This window comes from Colias croceus, chromosome 26 (genome assembly GCF_905220415.1).
Source record: "Colias croceus chromosome 26, ilColCroc2.1".
In the NCBI taxonomy this organism is placed as follows: domain Eukaryota; kingdom Metazoa; phylum Arthropoda; class Insecta; order Lepidoptera; family Pieridae; genus Colias; species Colias croceus.
In genome coordinates this window covers 621,976-644,889 of record NC_059562.1, presented here as the reverse complement: position 1 = coordinate 644,889, position 22,914 = coordinate 621,976, and the positions used below count along the sequence as shown (strand labels likewise).

General features: G+C 34.5%; 1 protein-coding gene across 12 annotated transcripts in view; it reads right to left on the bottom strand.

The window, feature by feature from the left end:
- The window catches only part of LOC123703493 (plasma membrane calcium-transporting ATPase 3), a 133,622-nt gene that overhangs the window by 33,267 nt on the left and 77,441 nt on the right, over window positions 1–22,914 (bottom strand). For 9 of the 12 annotated variants that reach the window (XM_045651509.1, XM_045651510.1, XM_045651508.1 and 6 more), the window contains 3 exons: window positions 22,115–22,322; window positions 2,991–3,191; window positions 2,144–2,152 (listed from right to left, as the gene is read on the bottom strand). In XM_045651509.1, the coding sequence (XP_045507465.1) occupies window positions 2,144–2,152; window positions 2,991–3,191; window positions 22,115–22,271 (367 nt within the window). In that variant the 5' untranslated portion in view covers window positions 22,272–22,322. The remainder of the gene's footprint in view (window positions 1–2,143; window positions 2,153–2,990; window positions 3,192–22,114; window positions 22,323–22,914) is intronic. The other 3 variants (XM_045651512.1, XM_045651519.1, XM_045651520.1) reach the window with 1 other exon arrangement.

The window sequence follows — 22,914 nt, the reverse complement described above, 5'->3', positions numbered from 1 at the left end:
GTGGAAACAATATATAAAGTTGCAAATGCCTTATTCCTGTCTTATAAGACGGCACATGTGCCCGAGGCTCAGGGTGCAGTTACACCACTTTATTACCAGAGGGCTTCTGTACTCTCGCCCTTATTACAACTGCGCTTCATTTAATTACAGGCATGTTGGGGGAAAATATTTATGCTTTCTGGGGATTAAACTGGGGCAAAAATACTGTGTTAAAAGAGCCAAAACATAAGGATAAAAAATTTTGGAGAAGATACAATATTGATGGAGAGATTTTACTTTTAGCCTATCTTGGCGTATTTTAAATATCATATTTGTACCACACAGATATCCAAAAATATCTTCAACGCAAATCACGATACAGATAAGCGAATATTTAAACTGTCCGTGGGTTGCAATCGGATCATTGGTCGTACCCGCTGACCGCAGGCGTAACCAGACCATCAGCTGATTTATCAGAACTAGCCATGCGATAAATAAATAAATAAATAAAAACAACAATATTAAAATGAATAATTACAAGAAATAAGATATTTCTTCAAGTAGTATAAGGGACGTCGACGGTAGTAGAGGTTTTTGTTCAAATTCTCGATTGAAAACTAAGTAATTTTTGTTCGTTTAAGTATTTTTCCAAAAGTACTGAATAGATCTTGATATGATTTGGCATGAACTCATCTGTTCTAACAGCCGAATATTACGTTAGTAGATTTAAAAAAAGATTGAATAGAAATAAGCAAGAGTTATATTAGCCAAGTTACATGGGCTAAGAATTAACGGGTAAGAATCGTGATTTATTCAAAGTTATTAAACCTCGAGTTTCGAATACTTTACAACGTAATGTCGTCACCAGCAGATGTCTGCTTCAGTATTTATATTTCATGAATAACATTCTCGGAAATGCGAAATGTTAAGTACTAAGAATGTAATAATATTTAACGGAAAATGTGACATCTATGCGCGTACAATTTATAAAATTATTAAAGAGCAATATGGGATAGATTTATAATGCAGGAAAAGAGAAAGGGGAAAAGGTGTTCTCTATAGTAATTGTCAAGATTTTTAAGAAAGAGGAAGGTAAGCGATACACATAAATGGACAAATAGAAGTGAAAAGGCTTTGATATTAAAGTTTTAACATACATATTCGTAGAGGTATAATAAAACTGAAATGCGGTAAAATACCTAAAGAGTAAGATACAATCATAAATTATACGGTAACGTTTAGTAAATAGAAACTAAGTTTCGTGTAAGCCCTATAATTAAATTGGAAACAATAAGATTAAAGTAAGTAGTTTCATGAACGAAACTATAGTTTTAAATAATCTAGAGGAAACAAATTTAATAATTCATTTGCATGAAAGTTAAAGATTCGCGATATTTAATTTTGTAACAGAAAAAATCGGAAATATGAATTGTGAAATAATTATGTTGCCCATAAATATTATGAGAAACATCAGAATAAAAGAACTAAAAGACCAAAATGTCTTAAATTAAATACCGCTTCTTTAACTACGTGCTGTACAGTTCGTCTTAAGATGGCGTTCAAAATATATCCCCATCTCTAACAAAACTAAACTTAAAACAAAGTAAGAATGAAGAAACATAACAATACTAAGAGATATATAAATGAATGCCATTATAAGTGTATCGAACCCTAGCATCTACCACCCACACACCACACAAGAGACAAGAAACTATAAGTATAAGCACTAACATTTAAACAGTGTATTCTGAGCAGGGGAGTTTTTAAATCAACTCTTGGTTTGAAAAAATCGATTTAAATCATAGTAAAAACAAAGAAATCTTAAAAGAACTTACAAGTACTTCATAAACAAGACAACAACTTGGTGAATTAAAAATTAAACCGACTGAAATACAAAAAGAAAATTTCCGCGAACGCCATTCTAAAGTTTTATTTGAAGTGTGAAAAAACAATGTAACCGAGAGAGCTCAAAAATAATTTTTAAGAGTTTGTAGTTCAACAAGCTAAGATTAGAAACGGTAAAATAAAAAGACATTCATTTTATTCAAAGGAATGATAATGAAAAATAAATAATTAATGAGTTCATTTAATAACTCCCATGCTAAATATACTGTTAGGGATTGGGGTGGTGCAGGATAGAAACCAATTCACGTTGACATCTTACCAATACTGTCTAATGATTCCATAGACATAAAAGAGAACACATATATTATTAATTTGTTATGTACAGTGCTAGAGATACATAATTGGTAACATTGTCTTATTTTAAATAACAATTTAGGGCTTGTTCAGGTATTATTGATTTGTAAAGTTTTCAATGAAAAGGCCTATGTTCAACTTGATAATAATTAATTAACAGTACCTAGTAAATAACCAGAATAGAAGTTATAATTCCTCGATTCAAGTTTAATTTCCACTTTACTATTTTCATAAATTACATTTATCGTTTATATTATTGCTTTATCATATTCAGTTACAATTACAACATCTAAGCTACTATTTTCAATTTCTGTATCAAGTTTATCAACATTTCTTGTAACAATAGTAACAGCTTCAAATCCAGAAGCCAAAATGATAATATAATTGGATGTATCGGAAATTCAATTCATTGAAATGAAATCGTTCATGAAAAGCTCGCTTGTAATGAGTTTCGTGTTGTACGAATACTCCATATTGGTTTGATATTAGTTTATGCCCTCATGGCCATTAAAAATTTGAGCTTACTGATACATAATTATTTGTATTGTTACCTTTTGATCTGAAATTAATTGAACTTTAACTATTAAGTTTAAACTGATAATTACCCTATCAGGTTTAATTAATAACCGTATCTAGTAATCATATTATACTTTTGCTTTTTTTTCTAAAGATTATCGTAGGATGCAATAACTATTTGAAACAAACATGTATTTCTATGCATGAGGCAACCCTATGCTTGTTAGTTTCTCAAAGAACATAAAGAAACAACTCAAAGAACATATGGTAACAACATTAGGGTTGTCCACACTCACCAACATCACTCTCGTCTTCGGACGGCTTGTAGAAACTCAGACCCAATGAGACGACCGCCGCCACCTCGAGGATGATCAGCGTGACGTCCTGCAGCGCCTCCCACACCAGCGTGAGGAACGTCTTCGGCGGCTTGGGAGGGATCAGGTTGGAACCGAACACCTCCCGCCTGTGCTGCATGTCGGCTTTCGAACCGCTAAGACCTAGAAAATAGAAAAAACGGAGACTTAGATATTTATTCCTTAATTACTGACCAATCTATCATGATAAGTAGATTGTAGAATAATGTCTACTATTACACACTAACGATATTATAATACAAATGTTCAACCCTAGTAATTGGTCCGATGGTAAAAGGTATACAAAACAATTATACGACTCCCGAATAATATCAATCATCTGTTAGAAAATATCATGATATTTTAAAACAAATGACACATGCATAGTATATTTTAGCGTGCGAGCAATAAAATCCAAATTGGATTGTAGGCTACATCATGAAACATCAAAGCTGTCGGCACATCAAAAGAAATGGATGGTGGGCGACTGATCGGGCAGAAATGTACTGGTTTGCTTGGGCTAGTACATCTAGTATTGATTCGTAGGATTGAAACAATAAACGATTGATTCGTTTATATAAATATTTTTTCATTATCTACTACTGTAAAAACAATCTGAATTTTGTGCAGACGCGTACGGCGTAAGGTTTCGTAGATTATTTAGGCTAGCGGCAGTACACGTCTTGGACAATAATTATTATAACAATACAAAGTGTGTGCTATTAGCAGTATCTATGGTGAAATATAGATAGCTACTAACAAGATAGAAATGTAAAATATTGAATGAACCATATCTTCATTTATGCACTCATCTTTACACGACCGTGTTTGTGTACATTAATTTTATAACACGCGTTGTACTACATATCTTATACCCGTGTGTATCGATCTAAGATTCATTGGCATTTTACGAGTATTGATTTATATTTACTCTTCCGTTTTGCTCTCAGTGTACATTTGAACACTTGTTGTATTACCAACACTGGATACGTCATTTTGAGTCATATTATTCAACGTTTTAGCGCGTTCTTCATAAAATATTGTATACCATTACGAACATAACATTTTGATATACTGGTAAAACTCATTATTATTCAATATTGTAACACCATATCAAAGATCGGAAAGCTAAACATAATTCAATTCGGGAAATGAGTGTGGAGTGCGTCCACAATGTGGTCTTTATTATCAAAATCAAGGTTACCAAGTAAATTCAAAAAGCAACCATAGAAAAATAGTTCACATTGTGCTGGTATATGTATTGTGTTTCATAAATATTTGACGTACAGAGCCTATTTCCAAACAAAGTTATCGCGTCGCCTGCCGGCAGTCGGCACTCATCGATCGTTCGCAAAACTTGCCTTATAAACAATTCAGAGCTTTTTTCTGTTGTGACTGAAATAGATTTATATTAGTTCGCCATCAAACGCTGCGTAAACGACTCCGCTCATACACAAATATTGTTTTTAATAAAAACAGAAAATTCTTGCGCCCATACGATATATACTTTTGAATGAAATCAGGATAAATTGGTTTACGTAAAAGTTTTTTGCGTAAGTTTCTAGCGAATTGCACGCTAGCCGTGCAATGTGTTATCTGCATAAATCTTGTTTGAGTAAATAACGAGAGAATCAAGATTTAGTTGATATTAACAACGTGAGACATTCGCTTTTTACTGAAATTCTTGATTACGTAAATTGGTTCGTTTCAGATACATACAGCGTAAATATGTAATAACAGACAGTTCTCTGCAAAGCTAACTTGAGCTTCGCTAATTCATATTTGCAGTGTCAATTAAGATTGATAGATACCGAATGTAATTTGAAAAACAGAAAATGGAGTTCAACGTTTAAATCTCACATGTTTATTTTTAAATTTAGGTACTATTTATAGGGTTTATTAACGGACCTGCGTGATAAAGTAATAAATTTCAGTGTAGGACGTTACAATAATTATTTCTACCTACACAAGGTACACACACCTTATTACTCACGGTCATTAAACATCAGAATACGTCATAAACTTATCCAGATAAACGATATTTTAATAAGCGATTTATTTCGAGCACTCTGTATCAAATTTGTGTCGAAGACGTTATAGGCCATAAATTTACGGCTATAAAACGGTTCGTACACAAAAATGAAAAAATACATTTATTGTTAATTCAAAGGAGAATTTTCCTCTATTGTTAAATTATTATAGTCTCTAATTCTAAACTGTATTTGCGGAATAATACATAAAATGACAATTTCTTTGAACGTGCAAACAAATTCATAGCGACATGTTTAATTAACACTGCTAATAGTTTGGCGGGACTCCGGCCATTAGCGCTGAGTGCTGACGTCTGCGGAAGGAGTTTCATAGAATTGCATTTATTTCAATACAAGGTATTACAACTATTTTTTTTTTATTATTAAAAATTAAATGAGGTTTCTTTTAAATCGATTGCTTTTATAAAAAGTTTAAACAAGACATTTAAAATAAATTGTTCAGCTTGTTGACGATATGTAAAATGTCCAAAACATTTGTGTTGTCTGAGAATTGAGAACATTTACCGCTCATCTGATTGCATACTTTGATAAAACTATATTATTATTAGTAATTAATCTTCTATTACTTATTTCCTAAGAATTAAAAGATAGACACTCAAGAATAGGATGCAATATAATTTAATGACTGCACTCTCGCGACTTAAGATCAGGAAGATGTCGCTTTATTGCAAACGTCAAAATTCTGAAAGTGAGCTGTGTAAACTTTCAAGAATAATATTATAAGTTGATAAATGGTGAATGTAAAAAGATGTGATCAAGAGACTATGTGACGTCACACTTACTTAAATATGGAGCCCTCTAAAGTGCATAATTTTATATTTGGTGATGAAGATAAGCCTAACGACGGGTCACCAACCTTCTCCTTTGCCATCGCTTCAAACATTTATATACGACGCTATATTTAGAAAAGCTATAATTCGTTGGAAAGTAGAATATTCCTTTAGAAAGATACCTAAATTCAAGATACCTTAATAATAATAATAGGTAAAATTTCGTAGGTAAATTTTCCATATCTAGATGACCCATCAGTTTTTCCTCATGCCTTTAATATACATATTTTATAAATTTTGTTTGTTTGTTTGAACACGTTGGTCAGTATCAACGTCAGATTGTTGTTATTATATTTACATAAGTTGAATTGAAATGTCATTTCTTTACCTGCCACGATCGAGGTTACAACAACTGTATCGAACCATATGCGATTGTTTATTTTACATGTAAAGTGTAGCAAGCAAACAAACATACTAAATTTAGACCTAATTGCACTTTGGCATTTTAACCAAAAATAAAGAAATAATCAGGTCGGTCGTTTTTTGTTTTATTAGACTGTTTGCCTTGAAAGTATAAAAACTTAAACTACAAATAATTACAAGCCAATAACTGTAGTTTTATGCAGAAAACAATTAACGATAATATTTTCTTATTCAAGTTATATAGTGTTTGAATAAATTAAAATTTTGCAATAAATGTTTTTACAACATTTTTTAGTTTCCAAACAAAACAGTCTTGTTTTTGAATCTAATTCTTATGGTGATATTGATGAAACGACTAAAAGAACACACCCAAAATTGTATTTAAAACCAACCCAACTATCTACTTAACTCTCTGTAGGAGAGAAACCTGAGCATAAAGCAAAACCTACTTAAAAACAAATGTTTGCATCTGTCCTACACCTTACTCAACTCAAACTCACGCTTATCTGACGCACGGATATATAAACGAGTGAAGTAATCCAAATATTAACAATAGCAATTAATGATGCACACGCGGAAGGCCGTCTTGTGTTACAGGACGTTGGTATGACACACGGTGAGTCAGCGGCGCAGGCGCATGCTGCGGTAATGCAAGATACACACGAGTTTATATTAAGATCATGGTAAGTTAATATCTGCTGGATAAGATTATTCAGGTGAATTTTTAATGGGAAATGCTATATTTTTCATACCTGGTAGAACCGACCTGGTTTAAATTTGATTTAAAAATACAGGCCTAACGTAATTTAATTGACAAGAGCATTGTTCAATTATTCAGTTTTCTATGTAAAAATAACTGATAAACGTTTTAAAACTACACGAATAGAACTATGAACTTCAAAGTGATATATACCTACAAAAAATAGGGACCAAATCTGTTAGCAGAAGTGTACGATGAACCTAAATGAACTGAAACTGTATCGGTCGATGCAAACCTCAGCGATACCAATATAACACCAGTCAAACCCAAACCAATTGCAGCTCTAACACAGGATGATAACGGTCATATTCCCATAACAGAGAGCAAGACTGCGGAAGAAGTGTAACCAAATATATCAACCAATGCAGATGTACCGCGGTTACGAGAAATGAGATTTATACTCGGAAATTAGATATCGGGTATATATTTGTCATTGTACCGCAGAGTGTTCAATTATTCCTGTTACACTGCTATCTGTTAACAGTGAAAATGTATCTGGTTACAATGAAAATTTAGAGATGGAACTTGATGCAGTGTGGAGTGAACATTTCATATATGTGATTTATTATTTGGAACAAATTATTTGACTATCGACATAATCTATCGAAAAAAATATATCGGCCGAATTGATAACCTCCTCCTTTTTTGAAGTCGGTTAAAAAATAAACTACTCTAAACTCTAAAGCATAAATAATAACGCGACGACGAACCACCACATAATGTTCCTACAGATTGAGTTATGTCAAATAAGGTACTTGTAGGTTTAATTGTGTTCAGTTCATTGTAAGTTTTAACATCATTAAAATTCTGATTACAGGAGATCACGAGCCAATTACTGACGAGATGAAATTGCAAACAGCAGTCTAAGGAATTCAAAACACGAAGCACTCAAGTAGATCTCGGGAGGTATATAAACTGTGGCAAATCCACAGGGAACATACGTGGACGATAGGGTTGCCGATAGACCGTTGGGAATTACACATAGAGGAATGGAGACTGAATTTAAATTTTCATTTAAATTTACTGAAGTATTTATTTGTGCTCTGACTGAAATCAGAGTTAGATTTTTTTAATCTACAGCAAATTAAGAATGATAATGTTTTAGTGTGTATATACTATACCCTGAATAAGAAAACAAATGTTAAAACCTACATAATGATAAGTGGCAATAATGAAATACCGGAGTAGCGGCAAGTGGCAACCCTAACACGGTAGGCTATATGAGAAGGGTTACGAAACTAAATTGCTTTCGAGGCCCGTTGTTACCGATGAAAGACCGCCGGTTAAATAAAACAAACGAGCTGGATTGTTTCAGTGTGCCCTATAAATGCCAGTCTATGAATCAACGGCAAAAACTATTGTGTTTTTCAATGTTACTACTAAAATAGCGCGCTTTAGATTATAAAACTGCGGATAGCACCGTTCGAGAGGTTTTATTACCAAAGCTATATATATCGAGATAATAAAAAGTGTAATAGCTCCTACATGAGTGTACCGAGTTCAGAAAAGTGAAATATTTTTTGCTTATATTGACTCATATTGCGAGAACGGCCATATTGTTAAAGTTGCCGAAAGATCTTCTGATAAGAAATGTTTTTATTAAAAGCTAAATGGAGTTGGACGGGGATGAAGCTTCTTTAGAAAGCACAATATAAAAACAATTTTGGGCGATGTTAACGTATGCAAACCTACCTACACTAAAAATATTGACAAAAACGTCGCATCTAAATATAGTTGAACTCAAAAATAAACACGGTAGGACCATCACGTTTGGACCGTCTTCACGTGACGCAACTCAAGTAATAATTGTAATTAATATTATTTAACTTGTAGACGTGGCGGGTACGTCTGGAGGGCTTAACGTCACAAACCCAATTGACGTCTGTTTAGCGTCAAAAAACGTGACGTCACTGGCGAAATTTGTAGATCTCTCATCAACATCACAAGACAATGATAATCCAGTGATATTTATTAATAATAAGTAAATCTATATAACGCTCATTGCTGCCAAACATTTTATCTTTATATTAAACTACACTTGGGATTAAATAAACACCATTAATGTTTCCTTTAAAATTCCATCGAATAAAGAGTAAATCAAATGATTCACTAAAATAGTTACCCAACGGTATTGGCTTCTTGTTTTTACATGCAGTACAGAATGTAAATGAGTTTGTTTAGTTTTACCATAATTTTAATCGATTGTTATATCAACTTCTAGTTATGATTTTGTTCATGAAATTTAAATTTTATTTGTTGATTTATAACCAATTAATGGAATGTAGCGTTGCGTTGTTTAGATTTCCATAGTTTATCGATACCTCATTGACACCATTGTCGTCACATGACCAAACCTCAAACATTCTTATTCAAAAGAACAACTGGGATGTTTGGCACCGTTCCTATAGTGAATGATAGATAGCCACAATCTATTAGTAATACGTATTCGATACAAGTATAGTTAGTAACAGAAACGTGGAGTACAAAACATTAATCGATGTAGACTCGTGCGTTCGTGCCAACTTCAAGGCGACCAGCGAGGGAGACCCGCCTCGCACCCCTTCGTGCTGGTTAACTCTATTCAGCGAACCGAAAGCCAATGAACTATCAGAGGTCTCACTCGCTGGTTACTTACTGGCAGCGGCGGCTGCCAAAGGGCACCTAGAACATAGTAGGTACCCCAACGTAGATGAAGGAACCAGTTTGGCAACGTTACACGTTTCAATTTTCGTCGTCTTTGTGCTCATTCGCTGTAATTATGTATGATATGAAATTATGTCACTAAGACGTGCGATTGACGAATATAGATCTACTGAAATAGATCTTAATAACAATGATACATCAAAAGTGTTACTCGTGACATGGGGTCACGTGGTTTGCACGTACAAGATCACAGCTTCTCGTCAATATGCCGTATGATGCCAAGTATACCAATATCTTAATGGTAAGATATTGGTTTTTGGAATTAATAAAACAAAATGTTATCAACGCAATAACAGATGTTTTATAATATTATTAGCAGAATATAACGGCATGATTTATCAGCTCTAATATGAACAACACTGCATTAAATTGTGGATTATTATTCATTTGTAGCATTTTAACTCATGTTGAAGAACATTTATAGTGGATTTAGAAATCAATTTCAAATAACAGTTAAGACTGCTGCATGCATTTTGTTATATCTACAACAATAAAATCTATTTGAAGATTTCACGGATGGTAGAGATAACAAACATCTACATTGTGTCCATCTGTTATGTTCCAGTGAGCTAGTTTATATAATGAAAACAAAATAAATTATATTTAGAGTAGTAAGTCAAGGAAAAGGTGAACGAATAACTGTAACAAGTAATATAAAATTAGCGCATAGGGCTGAAAATGTCCGAGTGACTTTTATTAGTATTGTTATGTAACGGGAGGAAAATGTACATTAGCCGCACGGCGCAAACACGAGTGCCACAGTTATGGAAACAATCAGCTAATTGCTCATTGCAGCCGAATGTAACACAACACTGAATGTTATTGCTCTATTTTCACTATGACGTTATTATTAGTACGTTGTTGATCATTCACTCAGCTGACCGATATTTGAAATACCTTTTGAGAGCCGCTGTCAAGCTTGTTGATGACCGCAGTGCGTAGGGTCGATTTGAAGCAATCATTACGGCTGCCGATCATAATATTCAAATAGTAGTTATTGTACCGAAATAAAATCTGGATGTGAGTTTCGCAGCTGTAATCACCGGACGCGGTACAGTGCTCTTTTGTGTCAAGCTTTTCGGGAGTGTTAAATTTCCTTGGCCTGTCCATTCATACCCCAAATAATCCGCCATAGACTGGAACTGTTTACTACTCCAGAAGAACTAACGAACAGAGTATTCAAAACTAAGTAACATTTTAATACTATGTAAAGAATATGGTTACGTAAATATTATCCAATATCCAATAATGAAATCGAAAGGATTGTATCATATCATGTTATTTGTATACGTTTGTAATTTGTAAGTGAATAAATGGATAATAGTCATTGTAATGGGGTGGGTATCATTCAGCGCGCGCTGTTCATGATTTTCCGGCAGTGACCTCGCGATAGCTTTCGATAACGCGAGCGCCGTGTTTCGGACGCTCCCGACCTATTTCAGTCCGCCGGCCAACAGAGCTACGCTTTGAAACAATGAACTGAGTGCGCAAGAACAGGAAAGGCATATCGCCGGCACGCGAGCTCGAGCGGGACGGAAGCTTTGGGCGGGCGTCACGCAGGGAGATCACATAGTACCCGCTGTGAGCTATTTCTGCTCGTCGCAAAACATGTCTCGGAATTCGGTTCTATGTGTCTGGGAACATCAGAAATCATGTGACTAATGATCTTTAAAGTTAAAATCGTACATATTAACGCGTGCCCCTGGGCTCGTTGCAATTTTGTAGAAAAACTCGCTAGCCATATTGACGAGGGCGGAATTAATAATTGTTATCGTTCGCAATTTGTATTCCAGCGAAAACAATGACGCAAGGCCGCTCGGGGCTCCTACCTTGGAGTGACATCATGACGTTTATGTAACTTACGCGAATATGGCAGGTGACTGCCAAAATTGACGAAATAAATCAATCAGTTTGTCATCACTGCATTCCTCCGTTACTCCATCTTAGACGGATATGTGAGACCGAAGTGAGGCAATGCCATTTGAAATTTACGATGTCCAGGTAGCCGATCTGGAATTCGGAGCGTAAAATTTATCGGACAGCTATGTACTCCTAACAATAGATTGTGTAGCCGAAGCGTTTAGTTTACTGAGGCAACCGCATTAACCTGTAAGTTCTGTAAATAATATGATGTAGCACCTCAATAACGGGCTCGGGTAACGTATGTTGAGAACATTTTGGTTATTTGTTTTAGACGTACATGGGCGCGCGGGCCGTTCGTCTTCGCTTGCGGCGAGGTGCTTTCACATCGACTGCTTTTCAAATTTTCCACAGTGTATTTTGTTCCATTTTACACACAACCTATAATAGCATAGGAAGGGCATGATAATTCATATAATGTAGCATCATGTACATTATAGACGACATAACAGAAAACGGCAAAAAATCTGATGTTTATGATATTTTATGAAATTTAAGAAACGAGTTCACAAAACAAATTGACGAAACACTTTTCAACCCAGTAAGCATTTGTGAACACTCGAATGACCCGGAAATAATTCGAAAGGGTACTTTATCCAATACTACGTTACTTCATAATTTTAATATTATCACTGAGGAAATACAACGAGGAAGATATAATTTCATTATCATTGAGACGTTTTTAAAATCCTCGCTAAATATAAATGTCCTTGTCATAAAGCAGTTATTTTATAGATAAAAATCACGGATATAATGATAACTATCAAAAATAATAAAGTTAGTACTCGATCATGATTTAATATTTATCTATTTGAAACTTATGTTACTATATCAGTACTCTAATCAAATATAAATTTTGAATCTTATCATAATTTAAAATATACGTGTGAAATGTTTCATAATGGCTTGTAATAAATTGATAGCAGTTGTCCGAAGTACTGCAGTATCTGACCCGATTAATGCTTACATAATAGGAACGAGAATTGACGATCGAATAATGAAATTCCAAGTAATAACTCAAATCGACAATTAAAATCTAGCGTATCCAGTCAATATGAAAGGTGGTCGAGTTTTATTTTAATCCCAATATTAATATAGGCGGCAGAAATACCTGCGAGTGTTCAATCATAACGCACGTACCTGGTTAGTTTCTATTGCACACGGTGTACTGTACACTGTACGTACTTCACGTCACTTCCCATCACACTTTTATTAGTTTTATAGTGTGTTTGTGAATTGGGAATTGTGAATTGCTCGAACGGTGAAGGAAAACATCGTGAGGAAACCGACATGTCGAAGAATTAAAAAAAAAAAAAAAAAAGTTCGACGACATGTGTCATCCGCCAACCCGCACTTGGCCAGCGTGGTGGATTATGGCCTGTACCCTCATAGGAGGCCCGTGTCCCAGCAGTGGGAACGTATATGGGCTGATGATGATGATGATGATTACTACGAATGATATTATGATAGCTTAATTTATCGTCTGAGAAACTATTCCAGGGACTGGGTGGTAAACTTTTATCGTTTCATTTATTTTTAGGATTATGAAACGTTTTAAATTTTATAAGCTCTGGCTACAGCTTAAAGACTAAACTAACTTTAAATAAATTGAATAAATCTCTCTCAGTTTACGGGACGTATGCGCTATTTAAAAGCAAAATTGTTTTAATAATTTATTTAATTAAACTTTGGAATTTTTAAGTAGATACATAATTGAAATTTACCGTCCAAGTTTTAAACGACGACCAAAGCAGAATGTTCGTTTGTAAACATAATGTCGCGATACAATTTCACTTCGTGAAAGTGTTGTAAGAATTAATTTGTTCGCAACTTTATTTCATGTGAAACTACATGCAATTAACCGCTCGAATGAAAACAGCACTTTGAAAGTCAATTCGAAAAATACACAAAGGTGGCGATGCAATAAAAAAGCAAGTAGACGATGTACAGAACGAATAAGTCCATTTGTTCACGTCAGCGGATTTGTGTATTCAACTGGTGCAGATGGAAAGGTTTCAGTTTTTTAAATATTTTCACAAAGCCCTGACGCGACGCCCTTTCAGTGCACTCGACGTTTGGAACAATATTTTTTCCATTTCATCGATTTGATTTTTTTATACTTTTTAACTCCTCGATTCGAGATAACTTTTTCCTTAAGTGTTATCGCTTTATTGAATATTCCACGTGCCGACTAATAGCTTTTTATTTAAATAACTAATAAAACTTGTAATTGTGCATTTGTTATCACATAAAATTAAGTCTTAAATGTTTGATGTCACGTTAAATATTTTAGTAGTTCCAAAGTTCTGAACATCAAATAAAGGTGAACCATTAAGAATTTTAAAATTCAACGTTTCTTAAAAATTAGCTCGTCGAAAGAAAATTTAAAGTTGCATTTGAAATATTAAGAATCGCGACCGTTCGATGTTCGCAGAAGAGACAGGGCGAAGAAAACTTTTCTTACAGCATTGACTCGGAGCCGTTAGACGGAAATGACATCTATTTGTAGGTCGGGGGGAGAGTGGTGACGTCATCACCGGGAGGGCGGGAGACGCCACTGCCGGCGCCTCTAGCAACGTGTCATTTGTTACGTTTATATTTAAGTATTTATCTTAACAAGGCGGTTTTATCTGTGGCCTTGTCATCTCGTCTTGTAGTCAGGTTGCTTATTTGATAACGCTGTTAATTAGCCTATGGCAAATAACATTAAACCTTAAATAAGATATTGTGCACACATCCGAGGTTATGTTTTAACTTATATGAAAGCCGAGGCTGTTATTTTTTATTTATTCTCATGTTATCTGAAAAATATAAGAAACACAAATAATGAACATGTTTAACAAAACATTAAGCAAATAGAGATTACAAATAAGCAATTCAGAAGAGAAATAGTAATATATAATAACCTATATAATTATACAAACTGCCTAACACTGCCTATAAATAACTTTGATTTAAAACTAATGTAAATCATCCGCTCCAGATGCAACCCTGATGCTGACCACGATCCTCAGACATGAGGGACCGACAAGAGAGAGAGAGAAAACTAATGTTAATTTAAAATTACCATATTCAAAGCGTGGTATCCGCAACATAGACTGAAGAAGTGGAGTCGACATCTCTTGATAATGCAATTGAAAAACATTGAATATCAGCGTTCAACTAGAGCACATAGCGTGAAATTGAATTTCTCATCTCAGCATTGTCTGCGTTACGTAATCTTTGCCCCGATGGGCTGCGCAAGTATAAAGGATTTAAGGGTACAGCTTCAGGGAAAACATTTGTTATTTCGATCGTCTAATAGTGCGTTCAATGTCTTGTAAATATTTCTTTGGTCATTCGCATTCACATTCATTACTTTTAAATTCTACACTTCTAACTTTTCCTAGGATCTAGCGTTTGTCAATAAGACAGAACAAAGATACCTAAAATTAACTGTACGATTAGTATCATATCACAATCCAGAGGTCCATTTAAAGCCAGATTGTCGCTAATTAATACTTGATAATCACTGACGTAATCCATAGACAATCGCTTGACTCATCGGTGACGCAGTACGCGTTTTTGCATTTCCTATTCTCGTCGACGACATCTGCTGATGTCATTGTGGTCTCAAGGATGATGACATCACATCTATTATTATTCTCACCAGCGAAGGCACCAGATAGTTGCTGCTACACATGATATAGTGCCATATGTACACTTGAGGTTTAGTGGAGTGAAGTTAGTGTGCGAATGTTATGTGCAGCCTTCACTCAAATACGAGACATTATGATACTGTTTGTTATAGACGAACTAAATCTTGTATAACTAGATGCAATTCGAGTAGATAATAAGAAAATTGTGAAGACACCAATTTTAGTTTAAAGTGATTGAAGAAAACACGAACATAAAATTATACAAGTAACAATTGAACAACCTTGATACTCGCATGATTAACTATAATACTCAAAAGAAACACACGGTATTGAAAATCAAGATTTTTACACGTATACCGCTGAAATATGGAAGCCGTATACTGTTATAGGATTATCTTGTGCACCTCTCTTGCACATAGTAACGTAAACCAATTTAGGAAACAATACATGGACTACAAATTAGTAATATGTAGGTCGATAAAATCGCCATATTTTTTTTTAATTAATCAAAATTAAATGGATTTGCATTGCCCAATCCCAATACTTAGTTCAGTTTTGAAAGAAACGATTTAAAACTGAAGTAAGCGAGAACTTTGCAATGGATTTCAATACCTATGCACTATAAATTTATGGCAGTACAAATTGTTTGTATAATAAATGAACTAAAAATACTTTTGGACACAGATTCAATTTTTAAAGGCATTATTACTCCATTCACGCTCAGTATTAAATTAGCTGTCATAGTGTCACTAGCCTAAAAGCGTTCAAATAACAATCGATAATCTAACAGCTGCGAGATTGGCAAAGCGGAATTACTTACTTACTTATTACTATTTCATGTTCATCACAAGTACATATTGTGTCAAAGTGATATCCTACTGGGATACTTTTAAAGCAAAAGGATTGGTCAGGATACAAGTTACACTAATCTTTTGGCTCGAAGGACCTATTTAGTCCTCGTAACGGTTCTGTAGTAGGAAAATATCTACATTACATGTAATAAAACTTAGAATAGCACGCTTGCATCGATCACCGGTTAATGCGATTTGACTGCTCCATCCATTCCGGTTCTGTCAAGATGTTCACGTTTCGCCACACGCCACCTTGTATCAGGGATAAAGTTGTTTTACCTTCTAATGATCACCTTCGAATGGTGTCAGATTTATGTCTAGTTCTAATTGATTAGCATTGAGCAGCTCTGTTTGATAGTTCCTTTTATTTGTTGAATTACGAGTGCATTCTTGTGTCATTACTCTTTCAACATTCCTGTTTTACTTTCAATCTTTATATAACTTCATATATTACTTTGTTTTTACTTCAGATGTGCAATCATAAATCTGCGAATAGCCATTAACAATTTTAAGTTAGATTCATATCTTATTCAAACCACATTTATTAATTGAATGCCATATTAAAAGGAGGTCAATAATATTTAATTAAATTTCTCCATATCTAAACGTAGCTGAGAGCTGAAATATGCGAGAATTTATATTAATATGAATATGAGCAAATTGCATAGCGCAGCGTACAATAATCTCTTGAATTAAATACTCAGATTAAATTTCATTCACGCCGAGTATTCCTTATTTCAATTGTGGCACAAGGCCTGAATAATACGAAACGTGACACACCATCTAGGTTTATTAATTCCGTACATATGTACAAATAAGGAAGGCTATTAAAATGTATGACTGCTCAGTACAAAACCGTCATCTATATGGTATTTCTTAATTCATTTGTTGGTGATAAATTTAAACGAATACCCAACGTCATAGTATATCTAACTATCTCAGAACATCCAATACATCACGTCAAATCTATAAAATATAGTAAAGTACATCGATTCTATAATCTCGAAACGTAACCATTTAGGCTTGAAAATAATAAATTAACAGTAGATCCAAATCATACAACTTTAATGGCAAAATTGGCATCGTGCCATGTCAAAAATGCAGCCGGGCTTAATTCAGATGAATGGGCTCTCGCGGAATAATATGCACATAATGCTTTAGATAAAGACATTTTGTAAAGATCATTTTTCGTTGGAAACGTTTTACAGCCAGCCGTTGACAGAGCTCATCTATCATTAGCAAACGAGCCGCGCAAACAGCGGCTCTATAATCCGACGGATAAGATAAAAAATTGCTCGCCGCGAAAAATACATTTTCCCTTGAAATGCATAGTCGAAAAAGGTGTGCTAATTATAATATTGTGACATCATGCCTTTGTCTACGGTGTAGTCACTTGTATCAACAAGATTTGCATTTTACGGGCCAGATTATTTATAACTATGTACACTTTATGATTATGCGGCGACATTTTGCATATTTTCCATAGAACTATGTTTTACTACTTTGTTTACAATGTGGGCTATGAGTAATAGATCAGTTATTTTCCTTTTATTCCATTGGAATAATCGGTAAATAATGATTTACTATTCAATAGCTTCTGGCTGAATTAACTAAATGTCAGAAATGGCATCAGTCAAACAGTCCGCGCCACGGCTGAGCTGCAAACTTGACCTACATTATACGCGAAGTTTGATCGAACATGATCGCTACGATACGGGGAAATTAGGTGAGAACATACTTACTGGATACGAAATAGTTCCATCGTGTACATATTGTACCTGACTTTGAAATAGTCTAGAAAGTACTTCATCATTTGCTCTAATTTGTTCTGTCAAATGAAATTATTTTATGTGCAATAAAATTCTGTAAGTACGTGAAATTCACATTATTTAAATGTTAGTTAATTACTTACAGTTTAGAATGTAAGCTTATTTAATTCATATGCGGTTTTTTTAATACAAACATTATTTCACTTTCAAAATTCATTCAAGAATTAACTTGTACAACACAAAATATCCGATTTTCACAATCTCCATATGAATAGCGGACTCCATTTCATCGATTAATAAAGCGAAACGGACGAAGTTATCGCCACCGTTCTTCAAAATTCATTGGATCAGATTCCATCAGGCTCGGACGGACAATCCGACGCGATCGTTAATTACGCACGAAAATAGGAAGTTTTATTAAAACACCAAACGTTACTGCCAGAGATATGTCTTTGCGCATCTCATCAAAAAGCAATTAGTGACCACGCAAATATCCACAGACTCGTTGCTATATAAAAATTGTTCTACATTTATGTGAACTTTCATTTTGTTTTTTAGCGTATTGTCCTAATGCCTTAGAAAAACTTATCTCTATTCTCTCACTGGTAAAATACTTTGGAATATCATATAGGACTTCACTTTACTCACAATTCTGGACGCGATATCTTTTGACTTTTATATTCGATTTCAAAGATTGAATAGAAGTCAATACAGGATCGAAACAAGTTCTAGTCGAATCGTTGAAATTCTTTACATTTCATAAGAGAAAATATAAGGTATATTTTCTTATCGATTATGTTAAAAGTACATAATCTGTTTGATTCTAGTACAATAATAGTAATGAAACATTATTACGGTTTTAGTAGTGATTTTCATTACTGTCGTTAAACCCTGCGGTAGTTACAAACGCGACGCGCTTTACGACATGTATTTAGTGCGAAGAGAAAATTAAATAAATTATTGATTGCCCCCAGTGTACACACGCACCTTTAATGTGTAGAGTTATTGATATGTCGATAGTTAACATTTTTATTATTTGAGATAATAATAATTTTATTACTGGATTCGAATACCGCACTTTCGAATAGTGGAATTCTACTTATTGGAAATTTAAGTTTATAAACTTAATTCGTGAGTTATTATTTTGCTCATAATTCTGAAATTCAGTTCGATCTTAGATTTATTGTACGACATATGAAAAAGATAAATCAATTCTCGAGAAGACATACATCTGTCGCGCTCTTCGGTACATTATTATATTTGTAGGTGGAAAAATAATAAAATTCCACCCACTTCCCTTTCAACGAGATTTCCACCAAATGCAGTTCAATGAACCCGTAAGATCGATACAACAACGGCCGATCAAATTTTCACGCGAGCCGAAAACCGAGCTATCAAATTCAACCATCTTTTTGTTAAATGTTCATCCATCTGCACATCAAAGTGATATCCGAACCATCCGTTTTGATAATTCACATTGAATGTATATTAAGTAATTTTAGACGGCCTATTTATAAATTCGTCCAGGAATAGACTATCGATTGCTATAATTTAAACACAACGCTTTTAGTATCTAGCAATTTCTTCGTTTCACAGGTAATAAACAGTAAGTACCTAAACAAATTTTATTTAGAACTATGTTAAATTCAGATTTTTAATTTTCTGGAACTACTGAATTTACCTCATACATCATTCAAACAAAAAAAAAGAAATGCAATAAAAATAATAATTAGCGTCATCGTTGCTGACCGTACTCAAGGGTTGTTCACGTCACAAACAACCCGTATAGGATTATCGCACGACGTGTTCGCCGTGACAGCGACGCGATAATGTCAATCTGTCTGTATGTACAATTGTTATTGCTATCTATACGAGATCTATACCAGAAAATGTTGGAGGGAAACTAATACCGTAGCTGTATTGTAAATTCCTGTGAAGTATACTTTGAAATTCAATCATCTGTAAATAATTGTGACTCTATGTTGTTAACTTGTTAGATTTTAAATAAGTATGAGTAAATACTATAAATAAGCTAGGTAGTGTAGATTTTATTCGATCAAAATATGAACTCAGACCAAGTAACTGACTAATACTTATAATTTTAACGTTCATACTTCATATTATAATTTAAATTCATGAATATTTATAAATGGCGCTATAATAACAACGTTGATTGCTTAAAATAGTCGAAACGAGGTTGAAAATTACTACCAAATAAAAATATTATTCAACAACATTTTCCTTTATTTTCCCAATTAAAAACATAAATAACTATTCTATTTTTATCTAACGATAGGATATCAGCAGCTCATTGGTGAAACACGATCAATAGCGACGTTCTCATTTGCTCTGCGGAGGCCAGGCGGCCGCAGAGAGGGACTTTCCCTCACTGTACTATACTAATTCTCACGCTTTTATGGTACTAGCTTTAGTTTCAGCCCGCGGCTTTGCTTGCATGCTACTCGAATGAAAATACGTCAAAGTTGATTAAATATTTTTGTACAAACGGTTAAAGTAAGTTTTCCTTGAAAAAGAAATCATCCCAATCGACAAATGACAGTTGACAGACACTTTCGAATATTCCTATTAGCACTTTAAACAAAAGAAATAAGGCTTTATTTAACGTCAAATCCATTCGAGTTGTTTTATTTTGAGTATTAATTCCTTAAAAAAGTGCGCATTCAAATAAGGGACGAAAAATTCACAGCTTCAGCAGCATAAAAGAGACAAATTATTTTCAATTCCATACTTTATCTATAGCAGTACCAACATACTAGAATATTAAAAGCACCGCACTATTTTATGCACACAGCCACACAGATAACACGAAGTGGTGAAACTCAAGTTCCGAGCAGTTTTAAAATCTAATTGTTTTGGGAACGAAATGTTTCCATAGCCGCGGAGAGTTTGCTCCAATTTAGTAAAAACAAGAATTAAAACGAGAATATAGCAGCCAGTGGAAACGGCACAACTTTTGCGAGTCGTCTTTATTATTGTGACAATGGCTGGCCATCGTTAATAGGGGAGCATTACGAGAACTTTACAATTACATCATTAATCATATTACCTTTGATATTTATAGTGTTATTATGAGATTTTAGAATTTTTTTGTGAGTAAATAAGCCGATCTAATAATTCCAGATAGTCTATCCATAGGTACTTAGGTATATGAAATATCAATATCTTTGGGTACTTCTAGCATGGTAATCGTATATATTATGTACCTACATTTCTTCACGTGTTTAACATTTAGTGACGCATCAGCTCCTTAGCAAATATCTCACATCAAAATACATAATAAAACATTAGGACCTACTTCTTATTGATTTTCTTGCGAACGCCAAAAGGTATATACAAATATGCTTATGCGAAATCAAACATTCGCTAACTTTGATGAGAGCTAATTACGCATTCTCGTTCAGTCTACTTAAATAACTTCAAGTTTTAAGTTTCCTAATAAGTGCTTCTGAGTTTAGAATAATTATACGAGTTTATCACAATATGCTACACGATACCACATACATATACTTCGTTCTGATAAGTTTGGCCTACGATCTTTCATATGTTTTATTAAAGTTTTAGCTTAGCTTCCTAAACAGCCACTTTTTTGTGACAATCAAATGCTCCTATTTCCTAGCAACTCTATGTAATATATCTACAGCCTACATATAAATCAGTCTATTTCAGCTTTATTTTTATGTGTCAAAGTATTTCTAGTCAATGAAAGCTGTAACATCTCCTGACAGAGTGCCAATTTGAGTCGCCTATTGAGCTTCGATCCTCCGTGAAGATGTTTCGTGAGCGCCGTCTGACATCGACATTACTGCCCGAGTAACAAACCCACCACTGTATCTTATTTATTTTATTACACTCGAGATTTTCGGCAAATTAATTGAATAGACCTTGAGTAGGTTTTGGCGAATGCGAGGTCATCATGAATTTGTGGAACCTTGTACAATAGTTCATAATGTTTTAAAGTGCAACCCGTGCGCGATAGCATGCTACTTTTATGGGCTTCTATCTGAATCATCTTGTATCTTAATTCCAAATCATTTACACCAAAAAAACTCAAGTTCTAACCAATGACGTAAGCATATCCTTTCCTTTTACTACTCCTTTCCCCCCTACGACCAAGTCCCAAGTTATCGTACACGAATTGACCAGACCTGCATCAGTACTTACCATCTGTGGGCGATGTGTAAAGCTTCTTGCACACCTCCTGCGGCCCGCCGAGCGCGTTGATCTTGGCGAGCCCCTCCGCGCCGCGCGTCTCCATAAGCTCGCGCAGCTGCCGAAGGGTGACGCCATACTGCGCCGGCCGCCCTTCCACGGTAGCCATGGTGCCGGGCTTGCGGCCGCCGCCGGCACCACGCCCGACCTCCCTCTAGATCTGAAACAACATACATAAACATTTAAATATTGTTTCATGCCCCTAAGGAAGCTTTCAGAGCACTTTTGAGTCGAAACAATTAAGTGTGATCACATAATCTACATTCTACATAAACAGTAAAACTACCGAACTTTGGAAAACAAAACCGTAAGCTTTTCTTCAACGAGAAAATAACGTTATGTTATAAAAGTTCAATTACACAATTGTCATGAGATGATGATAACTCGTCTCAAACAAATCGAGTAATCTCTTTGCACATTAAACAACAAAAACTACGTTTAAAAAACTCATTTTGCATACCAAAGATACGAGAGCGGTAAATCTTCTAAATGCATAGCACTTAAAATAAATGTAGTCATTTGGCGTGATACGAATTCCTCCCCCCCCTAATGTGGGAAGGGGGGAGTCTTGTCCTCCTCCCTCTTTAATTATGCAGAGCAGAAGACATGAGTTTATATAAGTGGGATAGTCTATTATTATAGTTCGTAGCAAATGACAGGATGGAGTAGGATTTTATATAATTTGATTGTAGATCATTAACTACCTATTGATTGGTTTCATAACGACAATGTCACAAATAAATATAGTGGTC